Here is a 23,186-nt window from a genome sequence, read left to right on the forward strand (position 1 = left end):
AAACCCTTGAAACATTCTTCAGGCTTCGAGAATCCCCGGATGTCAAGAGGCCACGCCTTCCTACCACCTCCCCAGAAGTCATGCGTTACCAAAAGTGACATCACCTGGCCACTCCCACGGCAGAGAAATTGACCGCACCAAAATATTTCCAGGCGACTCGTGAACAGAACCATACCTGCGCTCGGAGCTGGCCACCAGTTTGCTCTCCTTCACCAAAGGGAGCTTTCCAGTGGAAATCAGCAGAAAGAGGGCTGAGGCATTAGACTGGACTCCAGATGTTACCATGTGCAATGACCCTTGGTCAGGAAGGATTCGTATGGCTGCCCCCCCCCGGCCCATCGTTGTTCATATTTTTTTCGGGGGGGTTGACTTGACCATAGATGGTCATATCACCCAATACTTTAAAAAAAATTTTTTTTTTATATTTTCTAACAATATATATTTTAAAAAGGTCAGATGCAGGGACTGGACAGCAGACCCAAATGATGACAGGAGCTGTTAAATTTCAATACTGGGGTATGAAGCAGAGGCCGTGACCATGACACCTGTGGAGCTTTTCACTTTTGGGAACTGGAATGACCTCATGCAGCTACTTGCTGGCCAGGCTGTCAGGAGTTCTGCCCGTAGTATTCCCGGGTGGCCTTTTTAGAATGCCAGAGGAGTAATACACTTCTTTCCGCAGAATGTGCACAAACCCAGACTGGGGCGGGGTGGGGATGACCATACCAGTTGGGAGGCATATCCTAAAGGTGGCATCCAGAAGACAATCTCACCCCTCCTTCACACTTCTCCCATGAGCTGCTACTCCCTCTGCAGAAGCGACAGCTGTTTTTGGAAAATGATTTTGCAGCGGTCGAACTTGAACTTGAAAAGCAGGTCAAGAAAGCCACAAAGAAGTCAGAGGGGCTTCCAAGTACAGCCGTGTGGACCAGGAGGAAGGGGAGGGGCTCATCAATCAATCAATAGTTTATCAGGATCAATCATTGGTTTATCATGATTCAAGATCAGCATAAGATCAATTCTTTGCTAGGAATTGCACCATCCTAAGTGGAGCTCTAGAATTGGGGAGGGGGACACAAGGGTCCACTTACGCTATTCCCAAGGCGGTTCCCTAGTAGGAAAAGGACTCTTGGGTGGGGGGGGGGGCTGCAGTGCTTGTTGAGCTGTTATATAAAATGCGGGTTTTTTTAAAATGCCACTAGAGGGGAGTAGAGCACCATTAGAGCACGACCGACCACTCAATCTCAACTAATTTTTGGTTTCGCCGAACAAATTGCATTTGCACAACTTGATTAATGGCTCCGGTAAAACCGGTGGATTAAGAAGGTCTGCCCGCTGCTTTCTAAGAAAAACAAGACGCTGATTAGATAATGACAGCATGACTTGCACAGCTTGCACCGCTCCCAAACATACGGGGTGGGGCCCAAGAAAGGCCACAGACGGCATTTAGCTGCAATGACACCCCCCACCCCACCCCCCACGCCCCTTCTGCAGCTGCTTCGTGGATCTGGCTGGCCAGCAGCTGTTCCTTTTTCAAAGGGAAGAGGGGTTCTTTGTTTACGTTTTGTTTTAAGGAACAGTCGGGGACGGTACTTTCATTAAGAGCGTTTTAAACAAGGCCCTTCTCCAGTCGCCTTGGGCTGGGGTGGGACGGTAAGGCTAGGTACAGTGGACTGCTGGGCGAGGACCTGGGAGTCCCAGGTTCGAATCCCCATTCCTAGGGAAGCCTGCTGGGTGGCTTCATATTACCCCACCTTTCTCCCCAATGGGGATCCATAGTATGAATCAAATTCAAAGGGTCTCCAGAAGCCTTTCCGTGGCTTATGGGCAGGGCTAGTCAACCTGTGGTCCTCCAGATGTCCATGGACTACAATTCCCACGAGGCCCTGCCAGTGTTTGCTGGCAGGGGCTCATGGGAATTGCAGTCCATGGACATCTGGAGGACCACGGGTTGACTACCCCTGGCTTATGGGACTCTTGAGATTTCTCCTCTATTTGTGCTTATGCAGGAATGTCAGCAACAAAGACCAAATTAGTGAAATATTTGTAGTCTCTGGGAAGGATTCTTATTTACACTGGAAATCCAGAGGTTGAGGGAAGGCCGATACTCGCCCCCAAGAACACCAACGTGGCTACTGACTGTTTTCTACCCTCCTAAATAATTATTATTCCTATTATTACTTCCATTCCTAACCTGCCGCTCCTGGCAATGCTGGCTTACGACTGTTTACAATTACAATATTAGAGACAACATCCAAACCTTAAAAAACCATAACCCAATGCTACAAAACACATCCCCGACAGCATGCATAACAATCCGCAACCAACTCAGAGTTGCCTCTGGCAGCAGAGGGATATTTTGATTTAGAGTGAATGGGCCCAGCAAGACTGTGTTACTCAGTCTGTACAGTTTCTATCTTCCTTTCTGAACCCCTTTGTTCCCCTGCACCTGGAAGTACATAGAGCAGGGGTAGTCAAACTGCGGCCCTCCAGATGTCCATGGACTATAATTCCCAGAAGCCCCCTGCCAGCATTCGCTGGCAGGGGCTTCTGGGAATTGTGGTCCATGGACATCTGGAGGGCCGCAGTTTGACTACCCCTGACATAGAGGTTACTGCTCTTTTCCTGTTTTCCTAATGGGCTCTGAACTTGTCCTGAGCCACTTGGGTTAAATCTGCACAATGGAGAGCTAGGGTAAAGACTACCTGGGTTGACCAAACTGGCTGCAAGTGGAGGAGCGGGGAATCAATCCCAGTTTTCCAAATTAGGGTCCCCTGCTCTTAACCACAGCACCACGCTGGCTCTCGCCCACCGGTGTGATCCTAAGTTGTTAAGGACGGTCCTGCTATGCATGCAGTGTCTTGCCCACACCATATTTATATATTTATTATTAACTGGATTTATATACTGCTGCTCCCGGCAAGCTGGTTTGCAGTGGTTCACAAACACAAACATACCAATATCTAATTCCATAAAAACACAACAATAGCAACCAAGCCTAAAACAATCCCCACAGCTAAAAACTATAACTCTACGACTCTAGAAGATGGTGGTAAAAATGCTCAAAGTCCTCTCCCCGCAGTGAAACCACTGGAGTTGAACCAGATGTCACCACTGATGATGGTGAAAACAGGAGGTAGATTGCCTGGCGGCTTGGGTACAGTCTAATACCGTGCCCAGGAGCCTTAAGGGGGGGGACGGGGACCAATCTTACACCCCGGGATCACCACCTGGCCTCAACCAAACGCCTGGTGGAAGAGCTTGATCTTGCAGGCCTGGAGGAACTCAGAGCTTTTTCAGGGCCTGCAGCTCTTCAGGGAGCTCATTCCACCAGATGTAACGCAAGAGACCCAAAGTTACCTGCAGAACTGCGGAAAGCCAGCTTTCAGCTTGATGCTGAAAAGGGGGTACGAGCTTCTTACTTACCAGCATCGCATTACGATCTGCTTTCATTCAGAGACTGAGCAGGGCCCAGATGGGAGGGCTGCCAACGGACATCGCCATCATCGGCTCCACCGAGGAGGGGTGGAAACGTAGCGAAATACGCAAAGGTAAACCCGGTCCAAACACTGAGGAATCTTACAAAACAGCCCACGAAAAAGTCAGTTTTTATTTCTGTATAAATAATAGAAAAGGCTGCATTGCACTGCACACCAAACCTTTCAGGTATAAAAATAGATCGTTTCTTGCACACGCACACACATACACAGGCACACAAACATTTATGTTTTTAGGAAACACACAAACATTTATGTTTTTAGGAAAGACAGTTTATACACAGTTAAGCCAGACAGCAATGACAGATCCAAAACCTGCATAAATATTTGGGGTTGGCCGGCTCTCGGAAGTCAAACGAGGAAGGCAATAAGACATAAAAAGGCACCCCGTGAGGTAGTGTCACGATCGGCTGCTCCCTTAATAGCTTTCTTCTCAAAATATTTTAAGTGTCTCTTTTAGGAGCGTGTTCAGAGAGCCCCGGAAATTAATCAAAGTTAATCTGGGGGCTGTCAAAACCACTGTCCTGCTGAAAATCCTTGAGGTCATGGATCCGTTTCCTTGAATGCAGCAAGTCGTAGCTTCGTCCGACCTTTGAACACAACGCCGGGTCCCTTTGCTGGGCATGCGGAGGACTTGACTGGTCTGCATTCTGACATTGTGCGTGACCCAGAGTCATCTTCCGAGGAGGACCTTCACTGCCACAGAAGGCCTGGCCTGTGACGAGAACCTCGTCTCTCCGACCGCCGGCTTGCTGGCAGCCCCCAGCCGCCCCTTCCTGGGTGTGAGAAAACGGGCCTGCTGTGCGAAACCGTGGAGGCAATTCGATTTGGGCCCTGGATAGTGCTTTCTGAGCAGAGTACAAAGACGTGTCGCTGCTTCCCAAGCGCAGAGGCTCGGTAACCAGGCTACAATCAGCAGAGTTTCCGTCATCCTTGACGGGAGTTTCCTGAACATCGAAGCCGTTCGCCTGCCTGGGAGTTGGCTTCTGATACCTGGTGGGCTGGGGGCACCCAAACTCCTTCAAGCCCGACCTTTCGTTTTGGTGCCGAGACGGCACTCGAGCTCCCCCAGAGTCAGATCCACCGTCGCTGCAGCTGGCTGGATTCACATTTTGAAACTTTGCTTGAGATACGGAACGGGAACCATTCGGGAACGCCACGGCATCAACAGGGTCAGGCAGAAGTTTGTCTGAAGGCCTGTCCCTGTGGGAAGCCACCGCTGAGGTTACCGCACCTACCAGAACACTGTCCGGCTGTTTACAAGAGTTCCTGCTAGCCAGGTTATTGGAAGGCAGAGGAGGTGGACTTTCAGCATCCAGCCGCTCTCTTAAGCTACACGGTATACGTTTCTGAGTCATCTGCTGGCTAGCCTTCGGGGCCGTGCTTCTGCTCCCAGCCTGATCCTCCACAAGGGCATCCTTAGGTCGCTGCCCAAGATTTCCTTTAGGATCCTCAGCCCCAGCGAACGGCTTGGGATTCCGGGACAGGGCTGTACACATTTATAAAAGCAGGAACATAAAAAATACAAGCAAATATGATTAACATAGTCGCGTTTCCAGCATTCCTTTGGCGAGTTTAAAAATGCTTCGTATGCACTGAAAAAACTTCAACCGGAGGCGTACGTGATAAGCTGAAGTTGTGGGGCTCGAAGAGCACGATCACCATTAACGTGTGACATTTCTCGTGTCTATAGGTCCCTTCCCTCGTATCGTCATACATTAAATAATCCAATGCTTAGGTGCTGCTTGGGGCAAGTGCGATTAAAACTTCTACCAAGTGCTCGGACAAGGGGAAGGTTCGGCAACACTCCCTAAGCTGAACGGCTCCGCTCTTGTCAACTTAATTAAATTGAGTCAACAGCTCATGTGCTACTTTGCTATTCCAATCCTTCATCGGGTCGGGAGTGATACCTTCCTCCCTGTATTGGGAATCGGCCCTTATACTCTGATGTGCTGCTGACTGGTTTTCTCCTTGAGGATCTCTGCTTCTGTAGCTCTTTTTATTTGTAAAGCTTTTTATTCTTACAATATTTAAAATATTTTTTACTTTTGTGGTCGTGGTGGCTGGGAATGCTTTTCTCCTCTGCTTTTTATCATAGAAGCATAGAGTTGGAAGGGGCCATACAGGCCATCTAGTCCAACCCCCTGCTCAACGCAGGATCAGCCCAAAGCATCCTAAAGCATCCAAGAAAAGTGTGCATCCAACCTCTATAGACCTCTATTATGCCATTAAGGGTGTTTGAATGTGATAAGCTGAAGTCATTCGGCTGGAGCAAAACCACAGCAAATGCCAGAGCGATCGACCAAGCAGAACTGAACAACACACAATATTGCTGATCACTGACATGACTAATAATCCATGAAGCTTCCACGCCCCGACACCGGATGAGGGGAGTCCGTGATCAAGAAGTGGCACACACACAAGGTCACGCAAGAAGTCAAACACGTATATGCAGGAGCAAATTTGTGTGAATGTTTTAGCACGCTGCCACAAATCTGTATGCCAAATTCACACTTGGACTACTCGATAATTCCTCTGTCACTTCCCTTTTGGTAAAACTTTTTTTAAGTCCCTCCAGCTCCATCCAAGGATTTGCCTGCCGTGCTCCGCACGTAATTCTAGCATCCTCCCTACTCCGCCATGATACCTGCACTTAAAATGGTGCCGTTTCTTTTTCGAGGAGCACTCCTAGGTCGTTCTGTATGGAGCTTCAGTTGGCTGTTCAGCCACAGGCTGCTGATGTCCATGGACTGCAATTCCCATGCAGCACATTCTGGCAGGAGCTCAGGGGAATTGTAGTCCATGGACATCTAGGGAGCAGTCTGGCCACCCGTGCTTTGGAGGCATTTCCTGCAGTACCCAAATGGAATATGCGGAGCTGAAAAACTGAAAACCAACCTTCGCATCACCGTACCTGAGTGGGCAGCCGTGGTCAGAGACGAGTTGCGTACTGGGGTTTCTAGGATTTTGGCCATGGTTGCGAGTTTGCCAGCAGCACAGATTATTTTCCTCTCGGCCCTGCGGGGAAGAAAGAAATTCTAAGAGATCTGCTCTTCCTTGATGGTTCCGCAGCATCAAACATCAAAGAGGGGTGGTGGGCTTTCAGTCAGGTTATTTCTGAGAGAGGAAAAAACAGGCTTCCAGTTGTATTCTGGGAAGAACATTAAAAGCGTTGCTCTAAGTCAGGGGCAGGCAAACTGCGGCCCTCCGGATGGCCATGCACTACAATTCCATTTCATCCCGTACATGTCTGCATCATGCCACTAGAGGTAAAGGTAAAGGTATCCCCTGTGCAAGCACCGAGTCATGTCTGACCCTTGGGGTGACCCCCTCTATCGTTTTCATGGCAGACTCAATACGGGGTGGTTTGCCAGTGCCTTCCCCAGTCATTACCGTTTACCCCCCAGCAAGCTGGGTCCTCATTTTACCGACCTCGGAAGGATGGAAGGCTGAGTCAACCTTGAGCCGGCTGCTGGGATTGAACTCCCAGCCTCATGGGCAAAGCTTTTAGACAGCTGCCTTACCACTCTGCGCCACAAGACGCTCTTATCATGCCACTAGAGACATGCAAAATTAAGACACTTTTACGAAGGTTTCCTAATTCCCCTCCATTCGGCAATGCTTTTAAACACTGCGAAGTCAAGACGCGCGGTTGGAAAGGTCAAATGCAATGGCAGCCTTAATTGCCAAATTTGTAAGGCAGTAGATGGGCTTACAGGAAACGAGCAGCCAGAGTTAGACACTGCAGAATCCACTGAATTCTATGGGATTAGAATTGCATGCTCTGGCGTGCTTTGGCAATCACTGACGGCCAAGGCGGCCAGCACCGCAGGGGGGTGGCGGCGCCAAGTGGCGGGCTAGCACCACCCCTCCCCGCCGCGGTGCCAGCTGCCTCAGGCTTCGGTGCTCACCGAAGCGCGCGACCCTAGATGCAACTTTGTTTAGGATCCCATTGTAAAAATGTTCTGTGTAGCCTGAACACTTACGTGCGTGAAAACCACCCAAGAAATCTGCTGGAAAAAACAAAAATACCCTCTAGAAAAACGTCAACGCTGCTTTAATGCCCACGGAAAACACATACCCGTCATTCTTTCCGTCGTCCATCAGAAGCTGCTGAAGACAAATCAGGTAATATTTGCGCATTTTCCGGGCGGTCTCCTGGCGTTCTCTCAGCACTTCGGCTTTAATGATATCTGCCGCTCTCTCTTTACTTTCGTGGATGTAACGGAGCATGTCGCCTACAAAAATAATATGGTATACATTTGCAGGCTCAACGAAGCCTTTCTCAGCTTTGTTACTATTGAGAACCCCCTGAAGTTTGAGAAAGCCCAGAAGTGGTGGGATCAGACGGAACATGGCTGGGAAGCATAGGTGTGGATTCGCCCACCTCTCTTCTTCCCATCCCCTACAGGTCCATCATTGGCCATTTTGGGAGGAGGGTCAACGTTATCATTTATGGTCATATCACCCAATAAAGGTTTAACAAATTTAAAAACTATATTGAAAATTAATTAACTTCCACCCGTTCGGGAAACGGTTCCAGGGCCATCAAGAAACCACAGGACTTTACAAAAGCCTACTCTACACCTACGTGCCACAAGTTTAACAAGTGGGCACACAACAATTTAAACCAAATACCATGATTTTTAAACAGCCATCAGGAAACGTGGCATGACAGATGGAATACCTTTATTGGTAAAGGTAAAGGTATCCCCTGTGGAAGCACCGGGTCATGTCTGACCCTTGGGGTGACGCCCTCTAGCGTTTTCATGGCAGACTCAATACGGGGTGGTTTGCCAGTGCCTTCCCCAACCTTTATTGGCATAATTCAATTTTTAAAAGAAAGGCTAATCCAGCCTCAATATTATGAACAATCCCAGCACGTGTCAGTATAATTGTCCTTTTCCGAACTAAAATCCCGCTGTTTAGATACTGCCACCAAGAAGGCTGCCACCTTTTCTGTAACCGTGGGAGTCTCGATCAGCTAGCAGTTTAAAGATCAGATTCTGATTATTTGGACAGGAAATGTGGTATGAGAGAGTGGCCAATCAGCTCCAGTGTTAGTACACTGCAGCACTGTTTTCATTGTTACCGAATGCAATGCAAGTGAATGGGTTAGTAAACAACCAGGAACCTATTTTTGCCACTTACTCTTGATTTTGCCCACAGCTTTAATATACTGGGAACGCATTTCTTCCAAGGCTTTCCCATCACAGGAAGTGCAAGGTTTTGAAACGCAGCCCTCGGACAATGACCTAAAAAAAGAGCACACAAAAATAAAATACTCTGAACCTGGCTCCAGCGCTGGCAACATGCTTGAAACAGAAAATTCCCAGGGACGATGCCTCTCATTTTCACTTTTAAAGATTTCAGGAAGAATGGGCCGGGAAAGAGCTTTATCTGCCCGAAATCTGGAGCCAGCAGAGAATAGGCTCACAAATCAATTCAGTCCGCTTCTCCTCCTTAATTACCTTGGTTGGAAACTGCCTGGTTTCATATCTCTGAGTTGGTTCTTCATCGCAACATTTTCCTCCGTTAACATCTGCACCATTTTTTCATTTTCTAAAAATTAAAGACCCAAATGTTAACTGGATGCTTGTGTGCAGACTTGGGCTGAATTTTCCTACGGCCGGAAATGTTAACTGGAATTCCGTGAGTCTGCCACCATTTGCCATTAAATCCAATCCAATCCAATCCAATCCTGTTAAGTGTGCATGCACAGAGAGTAAGGGCCACCACCTTAAACGAACCCTACAGCAAAATGAAGCACGGACCATTTATATTTGGAGTTTGATGGAACTGTCAAGAGTGTTGGGTTTGGACTGGAAGACCTGGAGGTTCTGCCCAGAATTTCACTATGAATCCTTAAAGCCAAGGTCTTAGCCTGACTGACCTTACGGTGCTGTTGAAAGGAGAACCCGGGAATGGTTCCATCTGGGTGCACCATCCTGAGCTCCTTTGAGGATGGGTGGAATATAAACGGGTTGAATGAATGAATTTGGCAACACAAATAAAACACATGCAGCCAACATTTATGGTGCCAGAAAGGGGGGAAAAAAGAGAAAAACGTGGTTGGAATAGAACCAGAGCATGAAAGCCAGCAAACGGAGATTAAGAAGCTTTGCCTTAAATTGCTTTACTAATAAGTTATTAGATTCATCCATCGAAGGCTGCATGAATGCTGCTTCCTCTCCTAAGTTCCCTTTTGGGTGCTGTTAATAAAAGTTCACTCTCCCCCCCCCCCCCCAAAAAAAGTCAATGCCTTGTAGGAAATGGTTCACATTTTTAAGGAGGTCTAATCAAGAGAGAACTGAATTGAATTCTCAAATTGAATTGAGCTCCAAAACTGTGCAAAGCACAATATGCTGAGTGCTGTGTTCTGGGTGGGGAGAAACTATGCATTTCACATCTACAATAAATGCATCAAACCTCTACCCCTAACCCAGTGTAGAAAGCCAGCGATCGGGGATTTGAAGGAAACAGGGCTTGAATTCTGCACTCGGACACTGAACCTTTATGTATGACGTTGGGGCAATCGCAGCCTAACCTACCTCAAAGGGTTGTTGTGACAATAAACTAGAGAAGACGAGAATGATTTGGCCCCACAGGGAACAAAGGCAAGGTGTGAGTCAAACAAATGAACACAATTCATAAAACAGCTCACAACCCACTAGGAAAAATATAGGGGACCGAACAGGAAAGAGTAAAAGTACCAACTTCTTTTTTCAACAAAATCCCAAGACCGACTCTCCAATGGCCACCGAAACAGCCCCGATTTCCCTCTCCCTTTAAAAGGCCACTATCACAATCCAAGCAGATTATACGGCAGGTCCAGGGCTGGTTTGTTTTGCTAACCCCTGCAGGTGTCAAAATCTGCAGCTCTGCTTCACACAGAGAAGCCCTCTGCTTTTGCTTTCCGCAACTGCAGGAATATATGAAGAAGAAGAATTGGTTCTTATATGCCGCTTTTCCCTACCCGAAGGAGGCTCAAAGCAGCTTACAGTCACCTTCCCATTCCTCTCCCCACAACAGACACCCTGTGAGGGAGGTGAGGCTGAGGGAGCCCTGAGATTACGGAAGAAGAAGAGTTGGTTCTTATATGCCGCTTTTCCCTACCCGAAGGAGGCTCAAAGCGGCTTACAGTCGCCTTCCCTTTCCTCTCCCCACAACAGACACCCTGTGAGGTGGGTGAGGCTGAGAGAGCTCTGATATCACTGCCCAGTCAGAACAGCTTTATCAGTGCCGTGGCGAGCCCAAGGTCACCCAGCTGGCTGCATGTGGGGGAGTGCAGAATCGAACCTGGCATGCCAGAGTGTGCACTCCTAATCACTACACAGAACTGGATCTCTTTTTACTTTTGTAAAGGGTTTGGAGACCTGACACCACATCTGGAAAAATGATAAGCAGCCCACACTGCCTCCAGGATAGTGCTTGTCTGTGGAATCCATTCACATATCCAGCTATCAGCCATCGAATGCAAAACACACACACACACACACGGGAACGACTTTGCTGAGTTACGTAGCCAAAGAAGCCGACAGCAGTTTTCTCTTGACAAAACCAAAAGCGAACCAAACCTTGCCATTTCTCTGCTTTTGCTTTCTGCTCCTTTACTGTTAGCTGGAGGTGCCGGCATGCTTTGTCCAGTCTCTTTCTCAAATCCTGACACTCCCTTTCCTGTCTCTCGAGCTGCTGAAGGCAGTGTTTGCAGCAAAAGCCTTCTTGGGACAAGAGGAGCTTTGAATCTGCAAGCGACCCATCAAAACCAGAAGTTACCGGGCGGAGAAAAACAGGTTAACCGGGCAACACACAACTACAAACCAGCCTGTTACAACCGCGCTTATAAAATTGTCTTTTCTTCTGAAAACTTCAATTGCATACGTGAATTGGGAGTCTGTTTTCAATACATTCAAGCCCAGTTTATTCCTGGGCTTCGTGTACCTTCCCCACTCCACGTACAAAGGGAAGAGAGAGAGACTCATAGACCACCCTGGTTTAAATAATTGTGAAACTACCCTCAGTTTGGCCTTCTGGTATAATCAGGTTCCTACAGCAAACTAGAGTTTGTTTCAAATCTCACTGTGTCAACAAGAAATGAGCTCTGGTTTGCTGTACCCTCATGCACAAGAATACACAAGATCAACCATAAATTACCATGAAGGAGCATTGGTTCATTAATAACACCTCAACACAGATTCATTTTAACATTTGGTGTTAGGCATGTCACAGGGGCCTCTTGTAGCACAGAGTGGTAAGGCAGCAGACAGGCAGTCTGAAGATCTGCCCATGAGGCTGGGAGTTCAATCCCAGCAGCCAGCTCAAGGTTGACTCAGCCTTCCATCCTTCTGAGGATGCTGGGGGGTAAACGGTAATGACTGGGGAAGGCACTGGCAAACCACCCTGTATTGAGTCTGCCATGAAAACGCTAGAGGGCGTCACCCCAAGGGTCAGACATGACTCGGTGCTTGCACAGGGGATACCTTTACCTATGTCACAGGTACCCAAGCAATAGCAAGGTCTCTTCTAACTACTACGAGGATTCAGAAGCATAAGGTAAGCTCTTGGTGGGTAATCTCTTCCTTTGAAATGCTAAAAACCGTACTTGTTTTTCTTCCTTTTGTTATGTTTATCATCTATGTCAATAAGCAAGCTGAGCTGAATTGAGATGTGGGTGCAGGAGGTGAAGAGAAGATCAGAAAGCCAGGGAAACAAAGCAGAGATAAAGCTAGGAGCATCATTAATGGTCATCTGGTGCCACCTAGCGTGGGAGATGAAGGGAAGCATAGGAGCAGTTGGCCAGCAGCAGAAATCTCAAGAGCAGGCTGAGGGAGGGCTTGGTCCAGCCAACCCTCAGTCGGCTTCTGAAATCTGTGATCTATAAGCTCAAGTAAACTGATCAGCATTCTTGCTCCTGCTCAGGTGTAGCAACAGGAGTCATGGATGAATCTCCCAGTACAAAACACCCACATAAGTACCAAAGTTATATTTTTCATGCTATGCAAAACCAACTAGATCAGAAGTTACACAAAAGACATACCGCTGTCCATTTCAGCCTCCTGAAGAGAGGACGGCTTCCTTAGCCTTCTTTCCAGCTCTACTTGCTCGCCGACATCATACGTGGCTGGCCTTGCTGTCTCTCCTTCGCCGCTCTGCAGGGTGGGATGCTCTGGACCTTTGAAATCACAGTCTGAATCTTCAGGTCTCTGTAAGTTGCACAGCGAGTTTACGTCAATACAGAAGACAGTCTGCTGAACGGCTTAGAACAAGTCAGTCTGGCAGCTGCCAAGTTACTTTTAAAGTGACAAAATAATTTTTTTAAGGGTAGGTGAGAAACAGAAGGCAACCCGTCTGTATCCAAATGCTGTTCTAACAGAATACCATTTTTGTTTCAGCTTGTCCCCTGTACTCCGAACCCAGGGGCTAAATTCCTGAATGACCTGGGCCCCACTAATAGGCAGCTTCCAGAGTGGAATGATGCAGGGAAGCCCGAGCCTAGATCCTCCTTTCGATGACCCAAGACGCTTTTTCTACCTCAACGAGCCCTCCAGCTTTCAGTCTAACTTGGGAGGGAGGGGGGGGGGATCCTATTCATTCGACAGAACTCCCAGCTCTAATTCAGTACATGAATTGGAATACGAAAACCACAAGGCTTCCAAGAAAAACCTTGCCTGCATCCAGGCGTTCTTGTCTAAAGTTACATTAGAGAGCCAGTTTGGTGGAGTGGTTAGGAGTGCGGACTTCTAATCGGGCATACCAGGTTCGATTCTGCGCTCCCCCACATGCAGCCAGCTGGGTGACCTTGGGCTCGCCATGGCACTGATAAAACTGTTCTGACCGAGCAGGAATATCAGAGCTCTCTCAGCCTCACCCACCTCACAGGGTGTCTGTTGTGGGGAGAGGAATGGGAAGGCGACTGTAAGCCGCTTTGAGCCTCCTTCGGGTAGGGAAAAGCGGCATATAAGAACCATCTTCTTCTTCTTCTTCAGCGGTTATCCAAACTTCTGGAAAAAGGCACGCAACCCCCCTGGGGAGCTCTTGCATAAACCCAGGGTTCCCAAAACCATGGTTGGGAAACCCTGCAGTAGAGCAACTAGAAGACCTATGTTGTGGGGAGAGTTACGTTAGAGAGAGAGTTCTAGTTACGTTACCTTGTTCCCCTTTTGCCTGGCTTTCTCTAGGGCAGCAGAGACGGCGTCCGTGTACGCCTTCTGCAGGCACAGCATCAGCCTGTCTTTGAACGGGAGGTTGCTTTGCGTGCGGGGAGCGGTTCGCCACTGGGCCTGCCAGGCCGACAAATCCCCGGCACATCTCATTAAATCCTTGTGCATTTCGTCCAAGAGGAGCTCCGCCTGGATGAGAGTCCTGTCCTCATACTGCTGAACTTCACTTTGGAATCTCTTGGCTTCCTGGACGGCCCATTCTTGCTGCTTCCTCTCCAAGCACACCTTCATGTCCGCCTCTTTCTGCTCCAGCAGCTCTGCCTTCTGCTTCGCAAAGTCCTCCTTGGCCTTGGCCAGCAACTCGTTGATTTTATTCCGGTGGTCGTGCAGAAAGGCGTGATAGTCCCTTTCGTTTTGGTCCTGGATGGCAAGGACCTCCTCTTGTTTTTCTTTGTTCCACAGCGTGCGAGCTTTTGCCAGTTCCGCTTTCACGAGGGCGGGGATTTCTTCCTTCTTCAGCTCCAACTCTCGTTTAAGGGAGAGGATCCTCTCTTCCAGCTCTTTGGTCCTCACTCTCGTTTGGTCGCTGCTCCCGACTTCCTTCTTCCATTTCTCTTCAGCTGCTGAAACAGCCAGAGATACCTAAAGGTTGTGGCACATACGATACAATAACATTATATATAATGTTATATATAACATTATATATAGCCATTATATAGCCAAAGGCAACAGAATAATAAATAATTTTATTTATTAATAAAATTAATAACAAAGGCAACAGAAGCCAGGAGTCCCTGCACGAACCATTCATAAATTGCTGTATGCTCTGGCATCCATTGCTCAGGTTGCTCCTGTGTATATTTATGACATTGTGACACCTCATGTGTGTCATTTCCTGATAAAGGACTCACAACAACCAGCCTTTGAGCTATGGAAATTCATCTGTGTGCCGATGATCAGCAATGTTAAACTGTATGTTTTCAGGTGGCTTTTTTATACTGGCCGTCTGCCGATATCCAGCATTATGGAACATCAATGTCTATCACGTCGGGAGAGGAATGGGAAGGCGACTGTAAGCCGCTTTGAGCCTCCTTCGGGTAGGGAAAAGAGTAATAGAAGAACCAACTCTTCTTCTTCTTCAGTAATATCGGGGCTCTCTCAGCCTCGCCTCCCTCACAGGGCGTCTGTTGTGGGGAGAGGAATGGGAAGGCGAATGTAAGCCGCTTTGAGCCTCCTTCGGGTAGGGAAAAGCGGCATATAAAAACCAACTCTTCTTCTTCTTCAGTAATTTCAGGGCTCTCTCAGCCTCCCCTCCCTCACAGGGTGTCTGTTGTGGGGAGAGGAAGGGAAGTTGATTGTAAGCCGCTTTGAGCCTCCTTCGGGTAGGGAAAAGCGGCATATAAGAACCAACTCTTCTTCTATCTTAAGGATGCACAACACTGACTTACACAAGTCTTGGGTACATCTCTGCATTGGTGAGGCTCAACATGTGCTAACATTCCTCAGAGCTGCATATAAAGCTGCCAAGAACTTAAAAAAAAAAGTCTTATCCTTCTATCAGAATCAGCTTGGTCTCTGCTACCTGTCTGGCCACGTTGGCTTTGTAGTCCTTCTCCCATTTTTCCTGAGCTGCTTTCAGATGAGTTTTGAACTCCTCCAGCTCGGTCAGTTCTTGCAGCCACCTGGCACGAGCCTTGGTCAGGGCCGATTCCACCTGCAGATGATTACACGGGGATAAAGAAGGAGGCACTTCCGGTGAGGGCGGAAGCATGGCTTCGAATCCAGCTCAATCAACGCGACACTAGAGTTTTGTGATTTTAGTGTTGCGAGTTTAGCACTTCAGGCAGCAAATCTTGCAAGCTGACTTTGCCCCAGGGAGGTCAGGAGGATTCCGAGCAGCCTGACTTGCCTACAAGATTGCCCCATCAGGTGTTATAAGCCAGCTAATTGCCCTGATGCACAGCAGCACAAAACCTGCCACTTTGAATGAGGGACGGATGTGCAGGAATTCAGAGGCCTCTTGTGGAACAAAGCATTAACGGAAAAAACAGAAGACCCTTCGTGCTCAAAATAGTTACCCGTATTTGCCGGCGTATAAGACGACTGGGCGTATAAGACGACTCCCCAACATTTCCACTCAAAATACAGTACTATGTGCCACTATGGGCAGCTATGTCTATCCCAACTGAAGTGCACCCGGCGTATAGGACGACCCCCCCCCAATTGGAGGCATGTTTTTCAGGGGGGAAAAGTAGTCTTATACGCCAGCAAATACTGTACTCATACATAGCCTACTTTCCACTGATTTAAAACAAGAGCAATCGTAAGCAGGCCTACTCAAAATCCTATGCAGGCCTAACTGTTGGAGCTTATCTCCTGGAAACCGTACTTAGGATGGAACTCCAGTGTTGTTAGTAATATCCCAAACGAGCGATTAAGCATCGTCCCAACTCTGGTTGGTTTCGAGCACCCTTTGGCCATCTCTGGACCATCTCTGGTGTTGGTTGGACACCATCTCTGGTGTCCAACACAAGACGGTGCATTTCCTTATTACCTGGCGGGCAATGTTCTCACAATGTCTCGTTTCCAAACTGGCCTTGTGCTCCCGCGAAGCCTCATCCTTCTCTTCCAGGGCCTCCTGCAAGGTCGGTTTCTCGACTTCTTTTGCTAGCAGCTGGCTCGCCATTTCGTCTGTCACGGTCACCGGCTGCGTCTGGCTGCCGCAGTCTTTGCGTTGCGTGACGGCCCGCTTGCCTTCTTCCAGAGCTTGAGCCAGTCTTTGCTGCCACTCTTTCTCTGCTTCCCGGATAGCTTCCTCGACGGTCTAAGCAGAATGGAAGATTTTTATTACAAGGGAAGGGATGGAAGACGTGCACAAATCGCATCAGATCCTGTGAATCGGTTGCACTAGGAGAAGTGCCTGTCTCTTCCCCTCTTCTGTCAATGATTTAAAAAAAAAAATTGAATCAGGGGAATTAAACAGATTCTTATCTGACCCTGCCTCCACAAGCCGCAGAGCAGTCCCTTCCACTAGAAGAAAGGAGCCAGCACAACGGATCTACGAGACTCGATTCGTACACTCAAATTAAAACCGCCGGAAGTAAAGCTACATTTTGCCTGATTCATCTTCTAAAGTAATTAAGTGAAATCAAGGTTCAGATTTCCCCCCCCCCCCCTTTAAAAAGCTGGAGGGAAACACTGGGTTTTCTTCAACACGGTTTAACTTCCCAAACTGAACAACATGATGTCTTTATCAGAGGATTACTGAAATGATGCACGTAATAGAGAAGGGAGAGAAAGAAATACTTTTCTCCCTTTCTCGCAATACGAGAACTCGTGAACATACAAGGACGTTACTTGAACAGTAGGCTTAGAACGTATTAAAATAAGGACTTCTCTTCCCAGAGAGGCTTTCACGTGTTGAATTCACTGCCACAGGAAAGAAGGGTGGCTGCAAGCATAGAAAAGCTTCAAGAGGGGACTGGCGAAACCTATGAAGAGTCCATGAGTGGCTATGAGCCACAACGCACAAAAGGAACCCTGTGGCCTGGGGCAGTGATGTCCTATATTTTGGGTTCTTAGCAGCCAACAGTGGGAGGAGCTTCTGAAGTTCCGATGGCACCAGGGTTTTGGCCATTGGACTAGATGGGCCACTGGTCTGATCCAACATGGCAATTTATTATTATTATTATTAATGCAATTTATAGCCCGCCACTCCCCTGAGGCTCGTGGCGGGTAACAAGTCTTAAAAAAACCATTAAAACTCCCCAATTAAAGACTCTAAAACAAGGGTAGTCAAACTGCGGCCCTCCATATGTCCATGGACTACAATTCCCAGGAGTTGTACTGGGAATTGTAGTCCATGGACATCTGGAGGGCCGCAGTTTGACTACCCCTGCTCTAAAACCTCACAACATGGCAGACGCCAAAACCCAACCCACTCCCAGCCCTACAGCTGAGGCGACGAGAAAATGGAGCAAGAAAGAGGTCCACTTGAAGGATACAAAATGGTGAAAAATTGAAATCTTAGGAGATGCTACTGCTGTCAAGTGCAAAGGCAGAATATCAATTTTATGGATATGGTTAAGAAGGCAGACATTTTTTGAAAAGAGGCAACTTTCTGCAAGACCCAAAGAGCTCAGAAAGCCCCATAAAGAGCCGTTCCGCCACCCCCCCCCCGAGCACCTCTTTGCGTTCTGTTTCCCAGCATGCTTTGGCTCTTTCCATTTCATTCTCAACACGCCGTTTCACGTCGGCTTCTTTTTCTTCTTGCCACTGGGCCTTGGCTGTCAGGACAGCATTCTGGCATGTTTCTTCTAGCTCAGCCCTCAGGCCATTTAAAGATTTTTCTTTCTCCTCCAGGAGCTGTTTCTTGAGCTAGACAAAATTTTAACAAGACAGTGGAGGAACACATTTGGACAGCCAGACGCCTCGGGGTTCATCTTCCAGACTGCTGCTCAATCCTTTAGTGCAGAACATGATACTGCAAATTAAGGCCTTCTCACTAGAGATTGGCATAAACCCCAATTCCAATTTGCTTCAGGGGTTGATCGGAGTTTTCCCCCTGAACCCAAATGACCTAGAAGCCCCCAAATGAACCAGTCAGATCTGTTTTGCTTCCCCTTGCTTAGAAATGGGGGGGAAAGTGAAATAGAGCCGGTCTGTTTCGCTTCCCCTGGCTTAAAAGCAGGGTGGTAATGTTTCATTTATTGCTATATTTATTATATATATATAAAATATGAATATATATGCATTCATATTTATTTCAGAGGGTAGCTGCAGTAAAGCAGGGAGATTTGAGTCCAGGAGGACCTTGAGACCATTCAAGACTTTCAGGGAATAAGCCAAGGGTGTCTAAATGGTGGCTTTCCAGATGTCCATGGACTACAATTACCATGAGCCAGCATGGCAGGCTCAGGAATAAGACCACATATATCCAAATGACCACATATTCAAGAAGTGGCTTGTGTTAAATGAGAAGTTTCTAAGCATTCTATTTAAACACCCAACTATCTCCATCAGTACAGTAAAATCAGAGTCCAGTGGCACTTTTAAGACCGACAAAGATTTATTCAGGGTGTGAGCTTTCGAAGAGTGCTTGCCCTTGTAAGCTCACGCCCTGAATAAATCTTTGTTGGTCTTAAAAGGTGCCAGTGGACTCTGATTTTATTGTGCTGCTTCAGACCAACACGGCGACCCACTTGAATCTACCATCAACACAGGTTTGTTTGTGTGGCAATTACTTCTGCAGGAACTATTTTTCCTGGCTGGACTTTGGGCTGCACTTTTCCTGGCTGGACGTTGGGCAACATGCTTTGGGCTGATCCTGTGTTGAGCAGGGGGTTGGACTAGATGGCCTGTCTGGCCCCTTCCAACTCTATGATTCTAGGATTCTATGACTAGATGGCCTGTCTGGCCCCTTCCAACTCTATGATTCTATGATTCTATGACTTTGGGCTGATCCTGTGTTGAGCAGGGGGTCGGACTAGATGGCCTGTGTGGCCCCTTCCAACTCTATGGTTCTGTGACTTACGCTCTCTTCCTTCAGTTGTTGCTCTCGTTCAAACATCCCCTTCAGAGCAGCCTCCTGTGCATCCTTCTCTCTGCAGACTGTGATGTAACATTCCTTGACTGTCAGCATCTCTTTGTTCACTTCGTCAGCTTCAGCTCTGCAGTGACAGCAAAAAGGACACGCAGGTAGATGCCTTTTAAAAGGCTATTAAATGAGCTCCCTTTTCGAATGCTGTTTGAGAACAGACAGCATCAGATATAAGCTTGTTTAGCAGGGCAAAAAAACAATCTCACTTTAACCGTGCGATGCTCTCGTCATAAGCATGGACGAGTCGTTCTTTTTCGGCAGCGTGCTCTTCCGTGAGCTCCTCGAGGTACTTTTTCTTCATGTCTTCGTAATGTTGCCGATAGGTTCTCTCATACCTACGGCCAGGAGACAATTTTAAAATGAGACCTACTTCTGCATCAATGGCAAGGTTCCTTCTCAATAGAGGAGATACCTAATTACTAGATGGGTGTATTGCTCCATGCATTCTACTGGCCCGTCAGTTGGCAAAGGTTACCGTCACTGTCACTAAACGTAATAAAAATCAAGTTGACAGCTCACTCCCTACTTGATTGGCCATCCTGATGGGGGGGGGGGTGTTCCGCAATAGGAAGAGAGTACTCTACCAATGAGGGCCAATCAGTTCAAATTGCATAGAGAAATCACTCCCTATCTGATCGGCCCATCCCTGGGGTGTACCACTAATACGGAGAGCACTCTGCCAATTAGGGCCAATCAGATGATATTGCATGCAGACATCTCACTCCCTACCTGATTGCCCCATGCCCTGGAAATATTCCCCCAACGGGAGATGTCTCTCAGACAGGAATGGCATTCCCTGGTACTTTAGCCCCAATCAGGAGGGAGCCCTCAGCCAGAAAGAGCTAATAAGGGTATCAGCTCTCCAATTTCCTGCCGGTTTCAGAAGTTTGCTATTGGGGGAATATTTCTGGAGCATGGGGCAATCAGGTAGGGAGTTGTCTGCATGCAATTTGAGCTGACTGGCGCTCACTGGCAGAGAGCAATTGCTGCCCTCAAATACAGTGCAACCACTTATTTGCCTCTGTTTTTGTTTTTCCAAGGGGGTGGTGAAAAGAAAAACAGACAGATGCCCTACAAAAATAAAGGGTACATTCATTTTGCTCTCCCACTACACTGTGGCTCACCTGTCAATGGCTTCTTGTTTATCACGATCGAAGTCCTGAACAATTTGTCTCATTTGACTACAAAGGTCCTGATTTACTTTTTTCAGCTTTTCCTCGTTTTCTTCAAGTTCCCGAACACGTGCACGTTGGCTCTGCTCAAACAGAAATTGAACAAATCTTTTCAAAAGTGAAATCCAATTATAAAATCTCAGTGTGTTCACGATTACCATCTCATGCCCCATCCTCACTGCATCCAAAGCTGGCATCCTTCAGCCAAATTCTTTCCCTCTCTCCTACAACATGTAGAATGTCATCCTCACCGGTTTGAGTGGGAGTTCATTATTGCAGGGGTAGTCAACCTGTGGTCCTCCAGATGTTCATGACTACAATCCAGATGTTCATGGACTACACTAGCTTTTTCTGACGCACATGAGAATACACTCTGAGTACAGAACTTAATGATAGCAAAGAGTGGTGACTTTAGGGACATAACATAGGAATTGGTCTCCATAAAGGATATAATTTATGCATATTGCTTGGAGCCACAAGTTACAGTCCCCACTCAACCATTCAGCTACACATTATAGAGAGTGCTATTTAGTGTATTGTTATAATTTTGACGACTGAGGAAGACCCGGAAGGGTCGAAACGCGTTTGGTCCTATGTGTTGTTAGTTTGGTATAGTTTTTAAGATGTTTTTATTCTGTTTTTAACTGTGCACTATAAAAAATAATTAACAAGTTTTACATTATTCTTATTGTTCAGCTCAACTTTTGAGTTCCTTCCTTCCTCCGTGGACTACAATTCCCATGAGCCCCTGCCAGCATTTGCAGTCCATGTAGTCCATGCAGGAATTGTAGTCCATGGACATCTGGAGGACCACAGGTTGACTACCCCTGCATTATTGGATAGTAAAAACAGACAATGCCAGTGACAGCACAGGTTATGTTTTCCTACATTTCCCAGGGAAAAAGTCACTTAATTCATGAGCGCCACATCTAGCAGCAACCCTTGAGTCGTCTCCCGACTCGGACAATGAAAATGCACGTCATGCTTACCTCGATGGCTTGCTGTAAAACTTGGTTTTCCTTCTGGAGCCTCAGAAGATCTTCTTTAAGAATATTTCCATCCGCAGATGTATTGGACTGTAAGACGTCCAATGGGCTCGCTGTAGTTCTTCCTTTAGCCTTTTGAAAAACACACCCCAAAAAGATTAACCCCAGACAATTCTACTAGTACTACAAAACAGATCTTTTTGTATTGTGAATTGCTTGCATTCTGCAGGGGTTCTCTTCCAACTCTATGATTCTAGTCATCAAGACGACACAGTCCCTGTCCAGAAGGCGACTAGGAAGATAGAGATGAAAATGGCGCCCACTGTGGCTATTCTCAGCTTGCAACAAGCTCTTTACGCAAAGGAGCTGGTAGAAGCAGAATTACTGCCTAGCTGTTTCGAACCCACTTGACCACGTATTAGGTCAAAGCAACCTCTAAGCATATGCAACACAGTACAATGCCTTCCAGACAATAAACAGATAATCTTTTGGGCCAAGTAAGCCATGAGCTCCAAAAACATAGTTCCACCATATAATTTCCTTTGTCTGTTCTGATGACGCAGTGAAGACAATTTCCTCTATTGTATTACACTGTGTTCTGCATGAAGAAGAGAAAACGGCTCATTATGACTCTCCTTACACCCTTGGATCACCTAGAAAGTTTCTCGAGTCAAGCAGAGGATTTATTGCTGAAATACCGACTGGAGGATTAACTGTCCATGTAACAGATCTTGAGATTCCTTCCAATTAAACACTGTTTTTAAAAGCGCCAAAGAAAAACGTTTTGGCTCCCTTATTCCAAAAGAAGTAGAAACTCTAGCCCTAATTACTGAGCACAACAATTTGGTTGAATCGCAAGATTTTGGGGGTGGGAGGATTTTCTCCCCTGTATTGTATTGAAGCTAAAATCCTATCCATTTGTCCAAAATACACAAATGTTAACAAAAACACACACCTCCTGCCCATTTGTTTTTACCAGCTGCTTCAGTTCTTCTATCATCCTCTGGCACTCTTTGAGATTATTCTGTAGCTGAGAAACCCGGTCCCTCTTTGCTTTGTTGCTGTTCAGTAAACGCTCCATTTCTGCCTTCAGCTCCGAGATGATCTCATCTTTACAGACGTCTTTATCCATTTCTTTATTCTGTGCATCGCTATTAAGCATTACCAGAACAGAAAGACAATACAAACCCAGTTGTATTAATACCCTATAAATACAGGAGGAGAGCCTCTTGTGGCGCAGAGTGGTAAGGCAGCAGACATGCTGTCTGAAAGCTCTGCCCATGAGGCTGGGAGTTCGATCCCAGCAGCCGGCTCAAGGTTGTCTGTGTGCTTGGCAACAGAATGGGCTTGCCTTCCCATCACCTACAAAATCACTCCAGCTAGAACAGTCTGTGTGACACTTTTGGAATGTTCTTTCCCATAAATTTGGAGAACACGTATTTTCGATTTTCTGAGTTAAACAAAAATAGTTTACCTGTGAAATCCAGTTTTCTTACTGATCTTCTTGATACCCAAATCCACGTAAGAGTCAGTCATGTCTACATTTAATTTCCCTCCTGGGTCACTGAGATATATACCACGTTTCGCGGCAGATTCATACAAAACTAGCTCTTCTTTTAGCTCCTTGAGTTCCTCCTGGAGAGAGATTATTAAGCACCAAACGCATAATACCAAGTGCAGGCTGGAAAATTTTTTTAAATAATATGCCGCTTCTGCTACATATACTGCAGTTCCCACAAAACCATAAAAACACACACACGCACAACAAGACC

The 23,186-nt window shown here is 47.1% G+C and overlaps 1 protein-coding gene across 6 annotated transcripts in view; it reads right to left on the bottom strand.

Moving 5' to 3' along the window:
* Positions 1-3,744: 3,744 nt before the first annotated feature.
* The window catches only part of CEP152 (centrosomal protein 152), a 34,451-nt gene continuing 15,009 nt past the window's right edge, over positions 3,745-23,186 (bottom strand). For 5 of the 6 annotated variants that reach the window (XM_077317352.1, XM_077317351.1, XM_077317349.1 and 2 more), the window contains 17 exons: positions 22,889-23,049; positions 22,370-22,565; positions 21,418-21,546; positions 20,381-20,511; positions 19,463-19,591; positions 19,191-19,326; positions 17,843-18,034; positions 16,212-16,481; positions 15,240-15,371; positions 13,646-14,299; positions 12,535-12,700; positions 11,075-11,242; positions 8,969-9,059; positions 8,649-8,752; positions 7,579-7,735; positions 6,412-6,515; positions 3,745-4,986 (listed from right to left, as the gene is read on the bottom strand). In XM_077317352.1, the coding sequence (XP_077173467.1) occupies positions 3,983-4,986; positions 6,412-6,515; positions 7,579-7,735; positions 8,649-8,752; positions 8,969-9,059; positions 11,075-11,242; positions 12,535-12,700; positions 13,646-14,299; positions 15,240-15,371; positions 16,212-16,481; positions 17,843-18,034; positions 19,191-19,326; positions 19,463-19,591; positions 20,381-20,511; positions 21,418-21,546; positions 22,370-22,565; positions 22,889-23,049 (3,924 nt within the window). In that variant the 3' untranslated portion in view covers positions 3,745-3,982. The remainder of the gene's footprint in view (positions 4,987-6,411; positions 6,516-7,578; positions 7,736-8,648; positions 8,753-8,968; positions 9,060-11,074; positions 11,243-12,534; positions 12,701-13,645; positions 14,300-15,239; positions 15,372-16,211; positions 16,482-17,842; positions 18,035-19,190; positions 19,327-19,462; positions 19,592-20,380; positions 20,512-21,417; positions 21,547-22,369; positions 22,566-22,888; positions 23,050-23,186) is intronic. The other variant, XM_077317353.1, reaches the window with a different exon arrangement.

The sequence above is a fragment of the Paroedura picta genome, chromosome 18 (assembly GCF_049243985.1).
Source record: "Paroedura picta isolate Pp20150507F chromosome 18, Ppicta_v3.0, whole genome shotgun sequence".
NCBI lineage: Eukaryota > Metazoa > Chordata > Lepidosauria > Squamata > Gekkonidae > Paroedura > Paroedura picta.